This window comes from Taeniopygia guttata, chromosome 1, assembly GCF_048771995.1.
Source record: "Taeniopygia guttata chromosome 1, bTaeGut7.mat, whole genome shotgun sequence".
In the NCBI taxonomy this organism is placed as follows: Eukaryota; Metazoa; Chordata; class Aves; order Passeriformes; family Estrildidae; genus Taeniopygia; species Taeniopygia guttata.
In genome coordinates this window covers 83,032,809-83,053,231 of record NC_133024.1, presented here as the reverse complement: position 1 = coordinate 83,053,231, position 20,423 = coordinate 83,032,809, and the positions used below count along the sequence as shown (strand labels likewise).

The window sequence follows — 20,423 nt, the reverse complement described above, 5'->3', positions numbered from 1 at the left end:
ACAAGAAAAGTGTCAAAGGTGTCAGAAGGTATCAAACAAGATAAAGGTTTTTGGTAAGAACTAATCGGAAATGAAAAAGTTATGCCTTTTGTGTCCCTTGCTGCATTTTTCCTTTTAGGTAGGAAAGGTTATACTAGGCAAAGAATATTTAGCTCCTATCAAGTCTATAATACTTTTTGAAAAATAATAAAAATTTACATTATAAAAATGGGAAACAAACATCTCCTAGGACTAATGTCTGAATTGTCTTAAACCTTCTTCCCCCTTAGTGATCATAAAGTATGTATTTAAATAGCAGTTTTAAGATGTTAAGAGACCAATTATCTTACTGCTGAAAGTTAACTGGTCAGAATTAGAAATTATTCACATCATAATTAGTTATTTTTAAACAGTTCTTAAACAAAAAATCAAGCTTTATTAGTTAACCATTTCTGTACCAGTGCCGAGCCAAAATTTCAGGTGTGTGAGACATCCTTAAACCAACGATGATGTCAGCAAATTAGGAAAGTTGTTCATTTCCTTAACTGAAGCTGGAATCACAGGGAAGCATCTGGCTGACCAAAAGTCTTCTGTGAACTAAAAGACTGTTTCTTAAAGAAAATAATAAGTAAAAGAACTTGTAAACAAAGCGGTGTAAAAAAACCACAAGTGCTTCTGACTTCTGTCTCCCACGCACTGGGCAGCCTTGTGTACACTCTCACCATGACAGACACCACTCCAGAATGGCAGCTCTCAAGCACAGATGTCCTAGGGAAACCTCTGATTGCGAATCGTGCTGATAGACTGCCTGGAAAATCTCCATCCTGTTTTGCTGAGGAAATTTCAGTTAATTTCTTTCCTAAAAATCAAGTTCTCTGCCACTCCAATACCTACATGTTTCCTCACTTCCTGTGTACCTCTTCTGTCAGATGCTCATTTCTACCCACTGTTGAAAGCAATTCCATGGCTGTGAAGCACCTGGAAAGAGCTGAGCAGGAGAAAAGATGTGCTGTAACCTAGCCATGAACTACTAAGAGGCAAGGAATAAAAACAGGTTCTCAAAGGGATGCATTCTTGGTTTCACACTATAGGTTAGAAACTAACCAAGTAACATCTCCACAAACCCATATCCTGGGTAAAACATGTAATTATCTGTCTCTGTGTGTTTTGGCCATCTTAACATCTTGGTTAGGGCTGATCCCAAAGCCAGCTGACAGGATCCTGGAGTAAGCAAGCAGGAGTTACTATTTTTGGCTGAACGGTTTGCTTTAAAATTCAACTTCTAAAGTTGCAAAGTTTTACAATTTTACTGATGCAATGTTTGCATTATACAGCAAGTGTAATTTAACAAATACTTTCCATAATAAATAACGATTAACATCATTAGAGTTTATATACTGGGATAGATTACACCTGATCACTGTAGTCAAGATTCTTTTAAACAAGAATTCCTCATCACTTGTAATCGTGTTTGTGTACACAGGTATGTATTGCAAACCAAAATATAAACTGTGTTAAAGCTCTCATTAGGAAAAACTAAACAGTCCCCCTTCTAATCACTCAAACTTTCATCTTTTTAAAAGATTAGAATCATATTGGCCACCTCCATGTTAAATAACTTTGAAACACTTTAAATAGCCTTCATTTCCATAATTACCGATCTCTGAGAATAGATTTGCAAACAGGAAAAGGAATCAAGTGACTAGAAAATTATTCACAAAGCACCAGCACAGTTTGTTTTGTTGTTTTTTCTTTTTTTTTTTTAATAAAGGCAAATTAAGCAATTAAGGCTCTAATACAAACAATTATGCATTGATTTCTAAAAATTTTTTCTACAGAACCATTTTTTACCCTCCACAGCCATTATTTCTATAGCTTCAGGGGAAAATTATACCAGTCCAGTCTAAAATGGCCACCTTGGACAGGAATGCAGAGATTTCAAAAATCTTACAGGCTTTTAATCAAAGTGTATAAAATTTTAGTCTAGAAAAATAAGTATGGATTGTATACAGTTACTGTGCTTGGAGACTGGAGAGAACAGTGTGCCATTCAAATGGCACAGGCATACTGAAAAATGCAGGTGAGAATATTCTTCAAAACTGTTCATGTGGGTTTTTTTCCTTGCTTTTTTTTCTCACACTTTTAGCCTAAAGAGGTGCAAAAAGTATTATTAGGTGAGAATCTAGTTGCTGGCAAGGGACTGATGAATTGGTGGCTGGAAGCAGCGCACGTGTTCCACGGGTGTGCTTTCTCCATCACCAGACTTCAAATACTTGTCCAAAATAGCAATTATTTCATCATTTAGAATCTGGAACTTGCGAATTCTCTCAACCATTTTCTTCAAAGGCTGCAAACATCAAAATAACAGACCCAGAAATTAGCTTTGGATATGAAAAGCCTTAGCCAGAAAACCAGCAAATGCTGTTACCTCATCTCTCCCAGCAATTTTACAAATGTTTCCCTTGCATTGCTAAGCCAGTGAAAATACAAGGTGCAATTTGGTTTTTGACAGTGCTGTTACAAAGAAGCTCAGTTTACAGCCGCCTTGTCATTTTGGGAATGAACATATATAAGATGGAAGGCATTAAGAAAATCTTAAATATTTGTGACATCAGAATTCTGCTTGACCAGTCTTCCAACCCCACCAGCCTTATCTTTTGTTTCTGAAAATCCTGGTGTCCTCATTTTCAGCAATTAATTCTAAAAAAGGATTGCCACATCTATGCTGCATCTGAGGAAAAACAGCTCAGAGTTGTTGTCTTGATAACAAGTAAATAAAGATGTTTTTCAACTCACCACATTCTTGATAACCTCATCTTTGCCATCGTGCTTTTGGACTTTCAACAGGTGGTAGCAGAAATCCAACACGTCAAAGCGCCGCTGCTGTCCCAAAAGCACGATGATCATACATCCAGCCCAGTGCAAGCCATCCCCAAAGCACTGCCTGGAACAGGAAACACATCACAGAGCAGGTTTCAACTACATCTTCAAAACACAGTCACAGCAAACACTCAGTAATCAGCCATGTCACTAAATAATAAATATGTTAGACATTAATCTAGAAAGCAAAAACTCTGGTATATTAATTATCATTGGAGATATCACAAACAATTCAAATAAGATACTTAACAAAAAACCAGAACTCCTCCTTCTCCTTGAAATTCACATAACAGAGTTACTCCAAAAACATTTACTCCCTATTAGACTCCCATGCCATTACATTTCATTTTCAGTGGAAACAACACTTGCAAAGAAAACAAAGCGGGAATTCAGCACCACTCTGCTCCTTTAGGCTGCAGGCATGAAAGGAAGTAAATGTCTTATGCTCTTTTCTAATTGCTCAGTAAAAAGCATGTTACAGCTCAACAGTTTTTCAAAATAAGTATATTCTCAAAACCAACAAAACCAAGAACAAACAACAGTTCCTGGTTAACTTGTGTTAATCATGTTAAATTCCTGATCTTAAATTCAGAGAAAAAATACTTGTTAAAGTTAGATGCACAAATATTCTGCTATTTTATTTAAGCCGGGTGTCCATAGGGGCATGACCCCTATTGAAAGACACGTGCTAGGGCCTGTTTGTCACAGGATCATTCATTATACACTGGCAATACTTAAAACAGAGGGTTATTTTCACTACAGATAACAATAATATCTGTGTTTGTGGATGATGAGCCCCTCATGGTGATGGCAGCACTTCTCCCTGGTTCTGCACTAAGCTCCTGCAGACGGGCACAGCCCCGCTGCCACAACAGGACAAGCCAAGCACTGTTGCCACAGGGCACTGTGGGCAGCCGGCAGCACGTACTCCACAGTGAACTCGTGTGTTCCCACGGGGATGCAGTAGACAAACTGCATTGCGCTCCAGAGGCGATGGAATTCCACACACTCATCCACATGCATCACCCCATTGCTGGGCAGGGGTCCGCGCCAGATGGGATCGTCCAGGAAGGAGCGGATCCTCGTCAGGATGACCTCAAACATGGACAGCCCGCAGCAGAGGCGTTCTTTGGTCAGCAAGTCCCCTTCCCTTGCGATTGCTATTTGCTGGAGAGAAACAAAGAGAGAAACACAGCATAAAATCTGGTAACAGCCACTTCACCGCAAAATTTTATTTTAAAAAATAAATAATGTACATTTTTCAGTTTCACATGGTTTATTCTAGGAGAAATGTCTTCTGATTTAAAGTGAGGTCAGACACTGCTAACCTGGGGATCAGATGAGTGGAAAAACATTCAGAGAAAATTGTAAAATCCTTCTTAAGCAGACAGACTTAAAGTAAGTAACACTAACTGCAGTAATGCTAGTCCTGGATTTATCTCAGGGAAGTTTAAAGAATTCTTTGTCTGAATGGAGGCAGAAAGCAAAACCAAAGAGTTCAGTGCTGTGCTGTAGCTCCTGCATGCACTCTCCTGCACACCTCCGAGCACCAACAGGCTCAGACAAAATCCAAAAGAGGAATGCTGCTTGTGCTTGTCCCAGCTTGTGCCATCACACAGACAGCTCTCTCCTAGCACAGCAGCATCTACTGAACTGCAGCACCTACGATGACAACAGCAATCTGAACTCTGGGGCATTCTGCTCTTACTTTCTATTATTCACATCTCAACCACTAGCAAACTGCTAAGATTAGCAGGGGATTAATGCACCCTCACACCAGGAGAAAGGGAAACAGTGCTGAAGCGGCAAAGGCAGTTCAAAAATGTTCTCTTTGGTCATTGTTTCCAGGAGACCTCAACTCAAATGACAGCTCACTTTCCAAGAGTTTCTAAGTGGCTAAGAGTGACAAAATGTTTTAAAAACATATATACATGTGCACAAGAAAACTGATTGCTTTTCATTTTGCAGGAATTTGCAGGAGGAGCTCCAGGCTGGACCTTACACTGGGAGGGTATCTCATGATAAACATATCAATTAGCATATTCCCCCAAATGTCACTTCTGTCACTTCTGCCCCAGTTTTGAAAGTTTTAAACTTCTAAGCTTTAACAGCTTTTTCCAAATTACTGGATCTAAATAAAAATCATTTATGGGAACAAGCTGGATGTGCAGGTTGAAGTTCTGACAGAACTATTAGGACAGGCTTTCTGATGCTCAGAAATTTCTTGAATTGCCTCTGACAAAAATGAGAAAGATTACCTGGGGTGTGCCAAGTCTTTCAATGAGAGGAACCAAATGAAGTGAAGCATATTTTGATTCCAGTCTCTTCATTTTAGCATCAAGTCTTTCACCCTCTGAAAGAAAATAAGTGAAGAGAGAAATCATAAACTGCAAATAACAAAGAGAATTCTTATTTTAACACAATCTTTACCCAGCAAGGAAGAAAACTGTGTTCTTTTTAGGCAATTTAACTATTAAATAGCTGGTTAATCTTCCATGCACTTTTAGAGAAATACACACATATTTTAAAATGCTACATTGCATGTGCAAACAGAAAAGAGGATTTGTAGCAGAGTACATCTAATTAAGTAAATTCAAGGAAGACTATAAGGCTCTGTTATGCTGCTGTTGCCAAGATATTTGACTCCCACTTGTACTAAGACAACTAGGTTGTCTTTATGCATAAAATGTTTGTCTCTAGAAGGTGAGGTAAAATGAGGATGAAATCTTGTGTATAGCAAGGCTAAAAAGCAGCTGGCACTTCCTCAACACTGGCAAGTGGGAAATGTTCTCTGGCAAATGGGAAAATACCATTTACAATGGTCTGGTTAGTTTTATGCAGAGATGCAAGTAGCTATTGTGAGCTTGGAAATATTCTCAGTTTTGTAGCTGATGGGATTTCTCCAAGCAGAACAAATCAGCTGCTCCAGCAGTGAGAAATGGAAAACAAAGGACACAGAGGAGAAAAACAGAAAGAAGAGAAGGCAAAGGGGAGGGGGAACAGGTCACTTTCTGATGATGAAAGATGAGGAGAGCAGATACCATAGGAAGCAATCCTGCAAATATTCACTACTGCATACTCAGCTTAGCGAAAAGCAAGTGAAAAATCTACAGGGATCACCTTTATTTACTTACTTGCTGACAGACTCCCCACACTCCATATTTAACTGACAATTCTATAAGCTAAACAGCAGCTTCAGAAAAGCCTCTCCCTGTATCCACAAAGCAGGATAATACTGCCCCTGGGCATCCATCCTGCTTTTTTTCATGGCATTCCTCCTCTTCCCCTTGTAATTTGCACAGAGCATCCCCAGCAAACATTTGTTTTTTCAGCCAGGCAAACAGACCTGGATCTGATACCTCTGTCCTATAATTACCATCGCTGTGGTAAAGGGTGGCTAGAGGTGCTTACTGGAAGCACAGCAGCAGGGAGGGAAAGGGAAAGCATTACCCAAGGAAGGTATTTTCACTTTGCCGATACCTTTCACGTGAACCCTGGGCAGGATGTTTTGGAACGGCGCTGCGTGCAGCAGGTCACACACTTCCTCCAGAGACTGGGACAGAAAGAAAACGAGAGGCATTTAGGACAGAAGCACCAATCCCCAGAGCGGGATTCCAAAGGCAGGCCGATGCCGCTGCACAGACACCAGAGGGCAGCGAGCCTCTGTCACCACGGCAGGAGCCGCTCCGAGCGCTGCCTCTCTTCGTGGACCACTCCCAAGGACCACTTCGTTTCACCAGGTTACTCTGAACTCCCAAAGAAACTCCAGCAACTCCCCTCCCACCCTCAGCTGGCAGTTCATAAAGGACAGGGTATTTAGTAAATAAACTAATGCAGAATGAGTAATTTCGGTGGGAAAGTGGCAGACAGCTCCCGAACAGACAAAAGGGGGAAGAAGATGACTCACTGCTTGGTTATTTTTACCAGAGCCACCACCCATTATCCTAATGGGAGCTTATCGTGGTGGGAGTGTCTCCCTGCCAGGCAGGCTGAGACATACAACAGCAGAGAATCATGTCTTAGGAAGTATTCTACATCTTTAGGGACAGAGGAAAGGAAGACAGATGTCTCCTGTTTCTTTCCTCCTGTGTGTACACACGGGGAAAATGCAGATGACCAGAAGCAGATGCATGACTTTGCTCAGTTTTGAAGCAGAGACCCTACTAATTTGTAATCCCTCAGCACTAATATTAGAAAAGCTGGTCATTATCCATACTCTTAGCAAGGTGCTGGGGCTCATGCACCTTTTCCAGTTCCTTTTCTAATTCCTTGGTGTCAACCAGGGAAATGCATGAGACCCACCCACTACCACAGATATACTCAGAATTACACTGAGCTAAAATCTAGATTAGCTATGAGGGATGACCACAATGGAAAAATATTGAAATACATGACAGGACATGGGACAAAAACACGAGGAGAGGCAGTGAGCACGTTGGTGACTGGATGTGTGTGTGGGGTGTGTGACTGGAAAGGGTAACCTTGGTGATGTCCCAAAGAAGGTACCTCCATGCTGGTGCCACTCTGGTACACCCTCAATGCTCCCAGGAGGCAGTGATGGCCCTCGCCTGCCTGCCCTTTCACCATGCACCCACTCAGCCTGAACCCAAAGGAATCCAGCTTCTCATTCTGTTTCAGCTGTGCCATTATTGACTACAGGTTTGCTGCGTGACCCCCAGCCCTACAATTACACTCCACCATGAGGGAGGGATCCTCTAACACCATGAGCAGGAATCCTGAGGAACAGCCTGTCTTCGTTACCTTATCTAACACTGACAACTTTAATACACCCCAGAGAAGCCTTCCGTGAGGGTTTATTTTTGTCCAACAGCAGGCCCCTAGCCAGCTTGCTGAGGAAATGACGTGGCTGGTTTGCAGTCAGCAAAGATCTCTGCATGCTGCCCAACTTCAGCAGCACCATGAAATGGCACAGCCTGGGCAGGGTGCCTGCACGCACAGCAGGAAGAGACACCCCCCCACTTAACATTCAACACCACCATGTGGGTAAGGAAAGGGAAGCCAGCAGACCTGTTGCTGTTCTGATCCATTATCAATGCCCACCTTTCCTCTGTAAGTACCCAATAGCATTGAAAACAAAGAAATTACAGGTCTGGGCTCTTGTTTGATCAACAAATAATAATAACATGGGAGAAGGGTGGGGAAAGAAAACTGGAGGTAAGGATAAAGATAAATTATAGGACCGTGATGTCAGCTGTGGGCAGGTTTACACAGTGTAAGGTAAACTCTAGATAAATCAGAAGCAGCTGAAAGACTGACACATTTCAGAGTTTTGTTCAAGCTAGGACAGATGAGTGAATTTCTGCACCACTGTCAGCCATCCAAGCAGCAAGGAGGACGTCCAAGGATGTCAACGTTAACCTTGTGATGTTTCAGACCTCAGCAGGAATGACACACAGGAAAGGAATACAGCAGTACCAGATGCACAGCTCGCTGACATAAAGAGTGGCCACACTGGGACTGGCTGCAGGAGTGGCATATGTGATTATAATTTATGGTGAAGATTGCAATGTCAGATCCTCAGGTACCGCACACGAGGCAACGTCTCTCACCCAGCAAAGTCAGGCATCACTGTATCTAACAGACATGAAAGCCCCTGCAAGACTGTGAGAGATGAGTGCAGGGAACTGTTCCTACCCATCTGCCCATCAGTAACAGCAAACTTACAGATTTCAACCTTGTTATTGATGACGTTAGTAACAAAAATATGAGAGTACATTTTGAGAGACAGATGGATTTTAAACTAGCACAGCAGGCACCTACCAGACTCTGTTCAATGAGGAGGCAAAACAGGACAGCATTTCCCACTTCCCGTAAATTCTGGAAGCAGACAGTCTTCAGTTCTGCATATTCAACAATGTCCTTCAACTGATGGTGAAAAAACTCCAAGATACCTGAAATCAGAAGAGAATTAAAAAAAAAAAAGTCTCAGGAGCCAGAACGAATCTAGTGATGACCACACAGGCACACTGTTACCTCAGGAAAGCAGACAAAAGATACTGGCCATGTGAGTAAGAGTCATAGAGATGAGGATTAATTTAAATTTCTGCTTCAAAAGCCCTTTTCTAACCAATTTGTCTATTTAAAGGTTGCACAAATGTGCCTCCACACACTGTGCCTCCAAACACCACAGGCACAGGTTTAGACTTCCCTCTCCATGTATCAGCACATGAGGTTTTTATCTCCATATGTGCAGCCCAGAGGAAACTGAAATGAGCAGCATTTAAATGCATTAAAACTCAGAGATTATGAAGTGTTACGCCAGTGCACTGACCTTTTTAACTGGATAAATCATGCAAAGTGGAGTGCCTAACTTTTCACTCCTGGAAAAGAGAGCCGGTGTAAGGGCTAAGAAAACAACACCCAGGAGCAGGAAGAGAGACTAGAGCTCTCATCTGCTTTAAGCCCTGTTCCAGCCACCATTCCCCAACCTGCTGCACTACTGACACACTCAATTCACAGCTGCTATTTTAATGGATGACAGAGCCAGCAAGGAGCTGAGAGCTCAGATACAGGGAAGAAGGGTAGTGTCAGGCTATAACTCTGACAGTGCCAGAGGGCCAGAGCTGATCTGTGACCTCTCAAAGCAAATACAGAGATCGCAAGTCAAGCTCTGCAGGCAAGGGTACACCAGATCCTGCTGACAAGCATAACCAGAACACAGTTTCTGTCAAAGTTTTGCAAAAGCTGCTAAAAAACAGCTAAAATTATCATTTTCAAACCCACATAGTCTACATAATCATGTATCTTTTCCACCAAACTTCTCCTAAACAGTGACAATGCATAACACGGTGATGGACTGCCAGTCCTTGCCCTCCAGCCCCAGTGAGGCTGTACAGTCCCTTGGTTAGAGAGAAGACCAGGAAACCACAGGCTCAGTAGCTTTTGCAGAGACCCAATCTGGTTCTCTTTCAGAGGTTAAAGCCATGTGCAGGATGGGAGAGGAAGATCAGCAGGAACCACAATAGGTCAGACAGCTCTTCAGTTTTTGCAAGTTAATCCTTTGCAGCATTGCTCTATCTTTCTGCACAAGCTTGTCCCTTCTAAAAAGCCACCAAAACACTCGACTGAGAAGAAAATGCATAATAAGAAGCTTTCAAATTGCATGCTGCACGTAGCAATTCACTTCCATTACACTGAATCAAGACAGACAAATCTCCATCCAACTGCATCTAAAGCAATTGAGAGAAGACAAGGAAAGAGAACACAGACGCCCTTCAGAACCTTCCCATGAGCTCCTTTGACACAGCTGATGAACACTTCTCATGCAGGAGATCAGACTTGGCTATCTACCCAGTGAGGCAATGGCTGAAGAGAGCACACAAACATGAAATCCAACCTGCAGCGTATCTCTTCCAAGGAAATTCCTCAAATTCAGAGGTGTTGGAATGCATGAAATAGAAGCCTCTGGGTCCCTCAGAGAGAGAAAGGCATGCAGGGATTGAATTGGAACCTTTAGAGAAACTGAAATACATTAAGCCGCACAGACATGAAGTAAGAGTGTAAGTTTAAGCTTTAAGTAAGTAGAAATATATCTTAAGTGCATTAAGAAACTGTATTAGCTAGTAAAAAGGCCTAAAGCCTAGTTTAAAGTTCAGTAGTGTTACCTTTCACAAAATTAACTTAGCTCTAGGCATAATGAAAACATAGCAGAACACTGCTTGCATTTCTAGCTAGAACAGATAGAATTATATGTGTAGATTTTGTGTAAGAACTGACACTATTTTTTCACATTAGAATCAAGCTCGGATAGGTGCAGGAAGAATGTTTTAGAATTATTTTTAGCTTATTGGACGATTTATTAATAAAATCCCCCTGTACTGAGGTGAAAAAAAGGAAGAAGGAAAAAAAAAAGGTATGGGAGCTGCTGCTGCTTCTGCTCGGGACATTGGAACTCTATTCCAGAAAGCTTTTGGCATGGACTTTAATTCTCTCAACTCTTCACCTTTGAGACATATGTATTCATGCAAAAACCAACCTTACAGCAACCAACAGCTGCTCTTGTCTCTTTGAAGACCCAAGACCCACTCAAAATTTTGACACAAAGGAACATGAAAACATACAGTGAAGGAAAAAATTACATAGGTAACCCACATACTTCTATAGAAAGCCTCATATCATTAAAATTGGTAACACAAAACATCTGTAAAGTGCATGATCATAGGATGCACAGCTGGCTCTGTTACAGCTCAAAGAACTGTTTGTCAATAGAAAATTAACAGTAAATGAGTGCTTCCACATGTATTTACTGGAGGTGAATTTCAGATCTAACTGTAGTACTTTGGTGACTTCAGAGAAAAACAGAACTGAAAAACTGATGGAGAAAGGTCAGACATAGTGAGTGCTTGCTGAGCTTAATTTCTTCCAAAGTAACACATTTACAACTAGCTAAAAAGCAAACAATGCCAGCACATCACCAATTCCCACCTCCCCACAATGCAGGGACTGTGGAATGGAAAAGCTGTGGGAATGGCTGTCAGTGCTCACTGAACACTGCAGGATAGCAGCCAGTCACAATCCCCAGGTGAGGAGCAGTACTTGTGTTTGTCATTTAAACAGACCTGCCCAACACGGCAATAGGATGCTGCAGTGCTGAATACCAGGACTCCAATTTTAAAGATCACACTGAAAAGGTTGCAAATTTTTCCCCAAAAAGTTTTTGATGCTAGGAAGAAAATGCAAAGTTAGGAGAACTGAAATCAGCTTTATCACAAACTTCCAGTGTGTTTTAGTTACACACCCTAGTCTTTCTTTTGTGTTTGTTGATGAAAGGATTTCCACATCTAGAAAAAAGGTTTTTTAAGGATGAACTGCAAGAAGTCAAATACTTTCCTCATTCCAAGACTTTCTGCAAACAAATGTCTGATGTATTATCCTGGATTTAAGTCTGTGCCATGGAGGAAATCAAACTAGAACATCTACTAATATTTCTGGTCTTATGATCTGTGCCACATACACAGAGATTGATGGTGAACCAACAGAAGGCCTGGAAGACTCCCTGAAACACCACGAGGAACTGTGGACTTCTCCACAGGGTCACCATGGAGAGAAAGCACTATCCAAGCACACAGGATATTGGTGACATGCATGGCCATGGACATGCTCTTCCCTTTAGCTTGTGTGGTGGGTGGGGAGCAGCTTGGTGAGAAACAGAAGCTGAGCAGAACAGCAAGGAAGATTCTGCTGCTTCAACATGGAAACAACCATTGGTCATGACAGGGATCGAAAAGAGTAGGGTTTTCAGATTCCATTCAATCTCCTACCCAACCTGTGGATTTTGTGGGGAGTTTCAGGAAAAAAGACTGACATCTGGAACGGTAAGAAATATTTTTTCACAGTCAATGTAATCCTGAGAATAACCCATGTCACCTGAAGCAAATATGAAGGAGCAGGATGGCACAGAGAGAAACCACAAGCAGGACAGAGAATTGTGGCGAGAAACAAGAGATTCATACTGAAAGTGTGACTGAAACCAAAATGAGACATTAAGTCCACTCAAAAGCAGCAGGACAGTAAAAGTCAAAGAGGCTTGAGGTTCATACCATAAAAATTACTTACTGTCTTTTACAGTCACTCCAGGTGACAGAGCTCCTCTCAAAGTCCTTAACAAAGTTCCTTATTTCTTCACTCTAAGCCCCAGTCTCCATATACAGATATACAAATAAGCACACCCACACACATTCATGAACAAATTGTGATATTATTTTGAAAATCTGACAGCCAGTATTTAGCATGCAGATGCTCCAAATGCTGCCATCATTAGTGTACTTCTTCCCTTTAGATCAAGAGCTTGATTTACCAGCAAAACAAATGAATGTTTACAGAGCTACACAGGCAATTTCTCATGAAAGACCAATCTACTCCCCAGTGGAGTCCTGTGGCAGAAATACATCATGTTTTCATTAATGTTTGAGCAATGCCATTCCAAATTACACTCTGTGCACATTACACAGAAGTGTGTTTTTATGAAAGATTATGCATGCCTACTAAAGCCCTGGAAAAAGAATAAGTGTCTTAGGAAAGTTAATTTCACTTAATTGCTTGCAACCTTCCTTCTTCCTCTAATTCTGTTTGTGGGTGGAATTCATAAGTTACTGAATTAGTTATATATACACAGAACTTTGCAAGGTAAATGAATCAAGGTTTTTTTGCTCCTCCTCTCCAAGAAAGCAGTTTTAATTAAATCCCTCTATTCCTGCAGATGGGACAACATTAGGTGTCATAATAATTGATTATATAATCCCAGTTTCTGATTTCCACAGAGCTCAACAGAAGCAAAGACTGTTGATATAGAATAGATCAGTAAAGTACAGAAGATTAGTAAAGGATTAGGCTCCCTCTCTGCTTCCAAAATCCTATCTCACCAGCACTCAAACAGCAGATGCCAAGTTTCAGCTGTGCAGTCTGTACACTGATTAATTTAGGAAGTCAGAGAAAATCAACACATGGAACTCAAAGCTGGTTGGATTCCTTCACTTTGGTCACCTTTCATTTCTCAATTCACACCTACAGACTGAAATCAAACAGAGCTTGTTCCAGAGCTTGTAACAATTCTGGTACCTAAAAGATTAGGACAAAAATGAGGTATTAATTATAGAACTAAATTTCTGATTACAAACTGGACCTTGATTATAATTCTTGGTCTAGCTGTGTTTTGAGTTATTTTCTGCAAAGAACTGACTTGACTATTATCAAATAAAATCTAGTAATCTGCAATAGCACAGCTGCTCCCAAGAAACTGGGTGCTATAATCACCTTTAGTTTATGTTCACTTTCATAGAGACCTTCAAATGCTGCATCCAAGTACTTCTTTGGCTTACAAGAGGCATCATTAACTCTGCATATCAACAGTGCTGCCATTCATTCCCTTCAATGGAAATAGTCATCAGGTTTAAGCATATACATCTATCCAGGACTTATGACCATGGAGCCTGTGCACTGTGTTCATTTTGCTAGAAAGAAATATTCAATTTTTCTGCGTATCTAATGAGTTCTTACCACCCTCTTAAAATCATCAAGGTGATCTGGCTTTCCTCTAAAATCTTTCCAAAAGTCTGTCGCCCCTGGACAGGTTTCAGGAAGACCTATGAATACATTTCCTCCATCCAATGTGGACTTAAGCCATTGTGTCCTCTCCTGAATTATTCTCCTCCTTATCTGAGGTTGATAAAAAACCTGGGATAACATTTAGAATTACAAACCCTTCTGCTATGCCCCAAGTGATGCTTCCCTCGCAGCCTCCAGCCACTGCTGCCCTTCCCCATGCTTCCCAGCCCAGGCTCGCTGCAGTTCCTATTAGACTCTGACCTGAAATATTCCAGAAAAAGGGGTGGAAGACTCTTTTTTGCCAGACTGCTGTGCAGAAACAGCTCCCACAGTGTTGCCAGCAGCACAATCAACCCAGGGAGAGATGGGAACACAGCAGCCAGTGGGGCACAGGGCTTTGGAGGAATTCCCCAAAATGACATGCCAAATTGTGGGGTTTCAAGAGGTCATGGCCTGGAATAACAAGTGCTTTGTCCCGCACCAGCTTTGAGTGTTCTGTTTCTTTGGTTTGTTTCGGAGGGGTGGTATACCAGCGACAAAAGCCTCATCTCACAGCAAAGCTGACAAACTACTTTTCTTCATTGTATTCAACGACACTTCAGAGTGGCAGGATACTCATTCATTAAAAGCAGAAATTACATGTTCAAATATTCAAAAAACCAGCAGAAGAAAATGCTACCTCCAAGATGAAATTTCAAGCTTAAACTCTTACAAGGCAAATACTCCTTTAAGAGCTTTAGCAACTTTAAAAGGTCCCTTTTAAAATCCTTATGCTTAATGTATTTTTAGACAAATATTTTTATGACTAAAAGATGAACAAGTTCCCCACTGCTTTAGACTGTTCCTATGGAAACAAACCCATTGGCAAAGAGGAGTCCTGAACAACTCTGATGCCACTGTCTGTACCCTGCTCCTTTTAGCAGCAATAAATCACCATTTAGAAATCCACAAGTCTAGAAGGCTGATTATGAAGGGGCCAAGGAATTGCAATCAGCAGAGTCCAAACAAAACTCTCCAATTGAAAAGTCTAAAGTGCATGAAAGAGCTAGAGGCTTACTTACTGAGTGTGCTTAAATCACTTTGCACATGGAGCATGGACTGAGGAAATTAATTCTGAATTAATAAATGCATATTGCATCAAGATAGATGAGAATCTACATACTTCATCTAAAGTCTGGAATCACAGTTTTGGTCCGTATATGTAGGTTGTGCCAGTTATAAAGAAGTTATTATATTATTTGTTATGAAAGAATAGAAGCAGCACACAGACATACCCCACAGCACTCAGGCTTACTACAACTAACAACTTCTGAGGAAGCTTTCAGAGGCAGAGGAGGGAACAGACAACAGTTGATGTGCATTGGCTTACATTTTCTGTGACAAAACACATAAACAAGGTGTGGCAAAGACTGCTAAAGAGGAGAATTCAGCACAGAAATGAGAGGACAGTGACTCAAAAGGAAGCATGCTTTGAGCCTGCCCTTCTACAGCCTGGCAGTTCCTCTCCCAGTGAAGGCTAAAACCTGCAGCACATCCTCATCACAGAGGATGTTTTCCTTCATCAGCCAGTGCTGTTCCAAGGGCAGACAGCTCCATGATGGGGAGCACAGGGCAGTTTCTCCCTGATGTGAGACAGCAATGGAGGTGCCCTGATCTTCCACAAGCCTCTTCTGTCTGGTGACTTGGAAAGGAAAGGGAGAGATGGCATGACTGTGTTATAAAGGCTGTCAGCATTTCTTGGAAGAGATTCTCCAGGGGGTTATTATGTGTCCTCTGCTAGAAATAGTTCACAACAGGAAAACTATATGTTAAGACAAAACCTGACAGGAACCAGGGCAGTAAAGGAGCAGAGAATCAGGTGGGGGTTTTGAGATCTAGTCCAATTCTGAAACTAAGTATGATATTCCATTGTAAAACCAAGAGTTGCTTTGATTTCTTGGTACAGTAGGCATGTAAACAAATGGCATTTCTTTTGGAATAGCAAATATGAGGTCAAAGTAGTTCATTACCCTTGCACCAGTAAAGCTCTTCCTTTCCTATAGGATGGATTGTCTTTCAACCTTAAGAGAAAGGTTTCTCCTAAAATCCCTGGGCATCTCCTGCCGAATATTTAGCCCTTACAGGTGAGAATTTCTGGCAAGTTTCCTAATGTCACCTGTAGCATCACAGATCCTGGTGATGCATTATCTCTATTTGAGAATACCTATTGCTTTTGCGGTCAGACCTTAATGAATGGCTAAAAGCCTCAGAGAGATTATTTTTATACTCCTAACTACCATGATTCATCCATTTCTATGCTCCAGGGAGAAAAACAGGAAGGAAACACTCAGTAAGACCTCAATTTCGTTTAACATTGGTAATGAACGTCAAGCAAGCTGTGGGAAGCAGAAAAAACCCAACCTCATTCCAGAGTGGCATTTAATAAAACTAAGTGACTCTGGAAAAATAAACTCAGGAGGTGGGTGGCACATGGAAGAACTAATTTGTGTTAATTAGAAGTTGTGAAGGAGGAATATTTTGAAGGGGAAAGCAGATTCAGAATTTCAGTGAACAATGTGATAAATACTAATTAGCCAATTATTTTTCCATAGTGGCAAACAGCTTTCAATGCCATTTCTTCTTCTGCAACTGTCACACCTCCTGTTGAGAGGCTAAGATGCACCCCACACAAGCCATAACTATTCTGGCAGGACCAGTTTACCTCCCAGCAGTATCACTCCTTTTTTCTTGCATTTGGTGAGAGCAAAGGAAAAGAAAAGAGGCTGTTCCAGAGAACTGGGTTATCTAAATTAGACATTTAAACAGAAAAAATGTGAGAGGCTAACTTGCCGAGGCAAAAGCTCAGCATGCTTATGAGAAAGATAAGAAATAGAAACTATTGTGGACATCCCAGCTCAACATCAGTTATGTCATAAGGCTGTCTGTATACAGATTGTCATCCTTTTGCCCTACATACAGAATTCTTAAAGCTTTCAGAAAGCATAGCATTCCATTATTCTTTTGATGGGAAAAAAAAAAATTAAATACAAAAGCAAAGCCAGGCTAAAATCTGATTATCAGGAGAAAAAGGAGGGAGGGAAAGACAGATATAAAAGATTCAGAAGATAGTGGTTAGTATCATCTTATTAAGGCTGCTAAGGTAACATCAAACACAAACTAACCTGGAGAACCATACTCATGTCTTGGTAACCTACAAATCTTAGGCATCACTTCCATTAGGGTCTTGACATACTGAAGAATGGTCCCTTGTAACTAAGAGAAAACAGATGTATGTAAACATGTCAGCGCTGTTGAACTATGAAACTTTAAAACAAACTGCATTCAAACTATACATGAACTGAAGCAGCTCTAAAAATCTTGCATTTAATTCTGCCAGTCACCATCTTTAAAAAGGCAACTTTTTCAAATTTAAAGACTTCACATGGCATTAACCATCTTTGCTACAAGAAGAATGGCACAATAGCTAAGGCCAGGAAGGTAAAAAAGGAAAATACGTTTTTCTCTTACAGACTCTTTACTATCTAAGTAACTTTTAGGGTTTTGGTTAAAAAGTTGCATTTGAATGCTTTCAAAACCATTCAAAAAGCATCTGAATGTATTCAAAAGCAACATGAAAAAAGCCCTTGTGATTAGGAATGGCTGCAACAGCCCAAGCTAGTTCTTCTGGGCATTCCAGTTGAGATAGTCCCAGCCTGCAGTCAGCCTGTCTTCCTACCACTAGACACCTCTCCCTTATCTGCTCCCCTACATCTATGCAGCTGCATCAGGCATTGGCAGGATACCCTCCCCAGGCCTTTTAATCGTCTTTATAAGTGACCAGGTGTTCAATGCCACCTTTAATGAATTGAGACAATTTACCACTAAGTTATAAAAAATTCCCTCTCATAAAACACAGCAAACCAATACTTGACACTCAAACCCTGAAAAACAGAAGTGTTTTCCTCTGTCTCTGAAGATTAAATTACAGCATTTTTCAAGTAGGATTCAGCCTTGCTAGAACATCAAAAACGTACTTAGAACATTGTGGGAATTACTGTAAACAAACTGCCAAATGTGTCAAGTGCCTGAAGTAGGATTACAAACACCACAGCTTTCCCTGGTACAGTTGGATTATTTTGGCAGCATGCTCCTACAAGCAACAGGGAGGAAAATGTAATTTCTTTGGTTTAAATTAACCGCAATGCACTATGGCTGTATATATAGATTCTAATAGTATAGCAAACAGCCAGCACCTCAACCTCCTCCCAGTTCCAAAGAAGGCCTTTTCCAATGCAGGACACCCAGGCTGTGTGGTTAATGTATTCAAAACTGGCCTGAGCAGCACTGCTAATCAAGCACAGAGGTTAAACTCCTGCTGTTAAGGAGTGATGTCATTAATGAGAGCCCTGAAGTTAGGTGGCAGGCAGGAAGCACACTACACCTGTTCTCAAAAAATGTGAATGTACAGTAAAAAAAAGTGAACGTACAGTATTGTCTTTAAGTTGAAATAAACTAATTTAAAATATTCATACGCTTCCAGGGCCTACTTAGGCCCTAACAGCTCAGGGCACAAATTGCATGAATCTCCAATGAAGAATCCAAAGTTTTCAAAACACTGCTCAGGGCACCAAGGCACTTCTTTCTATTGCTCACACAAGACATTGAGTACTGTCAAGCACAGCTTATATCAAATTTCAATGGAAATTATTTTAATTATTTTTATCCAGGATCTCAATTTCACTTTGTTTTTCCTGAGACATTTCCTATAAGAAACCATGTGGACTAGCAGAAGAATAAAGACAATTAGCATACCAGGCTCTTGACAACTTTCAGCAATTCCTCCATGACCACAGCAATGCCTTGATATCCAAGAAGTCTACAGATGACTTTAAAGTGAGGGGGACCAACAAAATTCCTGTAGTTGCTGTAAATGCTGGAATATGCCAAATTCAATGCCTAAAACAAGGAAAAAGATATGATTAATGAAAATTTTGTCTGCCTGTAGCTCAATAATAATGTAATTTGAATATAACTTTAAAGTACATTAAAACTGAAATAAAAACTGTGTATCTCACTGTCTTTGAAAGAGGTTTAACTATACAGTTTCTCTTTTGGCAGTTTCTCTTAAGGCAGGAACTTCAACAAAAATCTCTCTATTAGGAAGACAAATTTGTAAGCACTTTTATTTCAAGCACTCTTCCATTTATTATTTATAAAGCCACAAACACTTTCTCTTTTGTACTTTTCTATTTACACAAGCATAAAAGGGTAAAAGTAGTCAATGCCATATCCAGATCCCTGAATTTAAAGCACAGCTTCTATTCCTTTATCTTCCATTTTATGCGCAAAACATCTTGGAAGAAACTACCTCCATTTTCTGTTCATAATAGGTGTTTTAAGTCTCTGAGTACTCAACTACAAAAAAAAGCCCTCTCTACAACTAATTAATACGGATCTTTCCTTTTCAAACCTGTATACAAGATCAAAGCAAAATTAAGTCCGGGATATAACCTCATAGAAATTCTTTGTAAAAAAAGATTTGTATAAATAGGACCAGGTGCTTTGCCACCGTCATGTTTACTTCCACGAAAGTGAACACAGCTGTACAGACTGATGTGATGTGAGGATTTAGGAACTGCTTGCTGAAGGTGCAGATTAGGCAGGGTTGACTAACTTAGCATCCTCCAATTCTGCAAGTGGGTTGTTCTCCTAATAACCTGAAATCTAATTTTAGCAGGAATCTTGGCCACCTTTCCTTGTGTGTTTCCTACAGTTTTTTCAAAATTTCATTCTCTCTAATATACACATGGAAAACAGCATACTGTTAAACTTCCAACTTCACACACAATTGTAACAGAAGATTTTCCATGAAGAACATTCTCTTCAATGCAGATCCTGCCCTAACTACCCATGCAAGTCAACACCAGATACTGTAAACACACGGCATTAAGCTAATTGGAAATCAATTCAGAAAACTCTACCGAGCTCTTGAAGCATTTTATTCTCACAAAAGGACTTAAAAATCATCTCTTGAAGCAATCAGAACAGAATATGCACATTTTTATTTATGTTGTATGTCTCTATATAAACACCAGTTTCCAACTGAGGTCTTAGAAATTTAAAAATTCTAGATGCAAACTGAAATAGACACTTGGATAACTATTAGAATCCTAGTATATAACACAGTCCTGCTGTTACGTCAGAGCTGACTAAAAGGCCAAACTCCAAATGTGTCCCACCAGGGGACAGCCTAAAGCTGCATCCCACTAGTACCACCTGTGCATTTCCATAGCTCTCCACATACAAAAATGAGGTCTGGGGCAAAGACAGCAGAGAGAACTGCTAAAACCTTAAGAACATATGTGCAGATGAATGTTCTGATAAACTAAGGACTTACACAACTGCCCCTAAAAGATGAGATTTCATTTTTTGGTTTTGATGTTTCCAGTTAGGTAGCTCTCCTACAACAAACCTGTCAGAACTATCTATTTCAGCTACAGCACATGGAGAATTTTATTTTA

At 40.6% G+C, this 20,423-nt stretch overlaps 1 protein-coding gene across 4 annotated transcripts in view; it reads right to left on the bottom strand.

Annotated features, from left to right (window-relative positions):
• Positions 1-1,712: 1,712 nt before the first annotated feature.
• CYFIP1 (cytoplasmic FMR1 interacting protein 1) overlaps positions 1,713-20,423 on the bottom strand; it is a 74,616-nt gene continuing 55,905 nt past the window's right edge. For all 4 annotated transcript variants that reach the window (XM_030277651.4, XM_030277669.4, XM_012569610.5 and 1 more), the window contains 8 exons: positions 18,715-18,858; positions 17,085-17,175; positions 8,641-8,771; positions 6,340-6,412; positions 5,118-5,212; positions 3,788-4,026; positions 2,776-2,923; positions 1,713-2,326 (listed from right to left, as the gene is read on the bottom strand). In XM_030277651.4, coding sequence (XP_030133511.1) covers positions 2,162-2,326; positions 2,776-2,923; positions 3,788-4,026; positions 5,118-5,212; positions 6,340-6,412; positions 8,641-8,771; positions 17,085-17,175; positions 18,715-18,858 — 1,086 coding nt within the window. In that variant the 3' untranslated portion in view covers positions 1,713-2,161. The remainder of the gene's footprint in view (positions 2,327-2,775; positions 2,924-3,787; positions 4,027-5,117; positions 5,213-6,339; positions 6,413-8,640; positions 8,772-17,084; positions 17,176-18,714; positions 18,859-20,423) is intronic.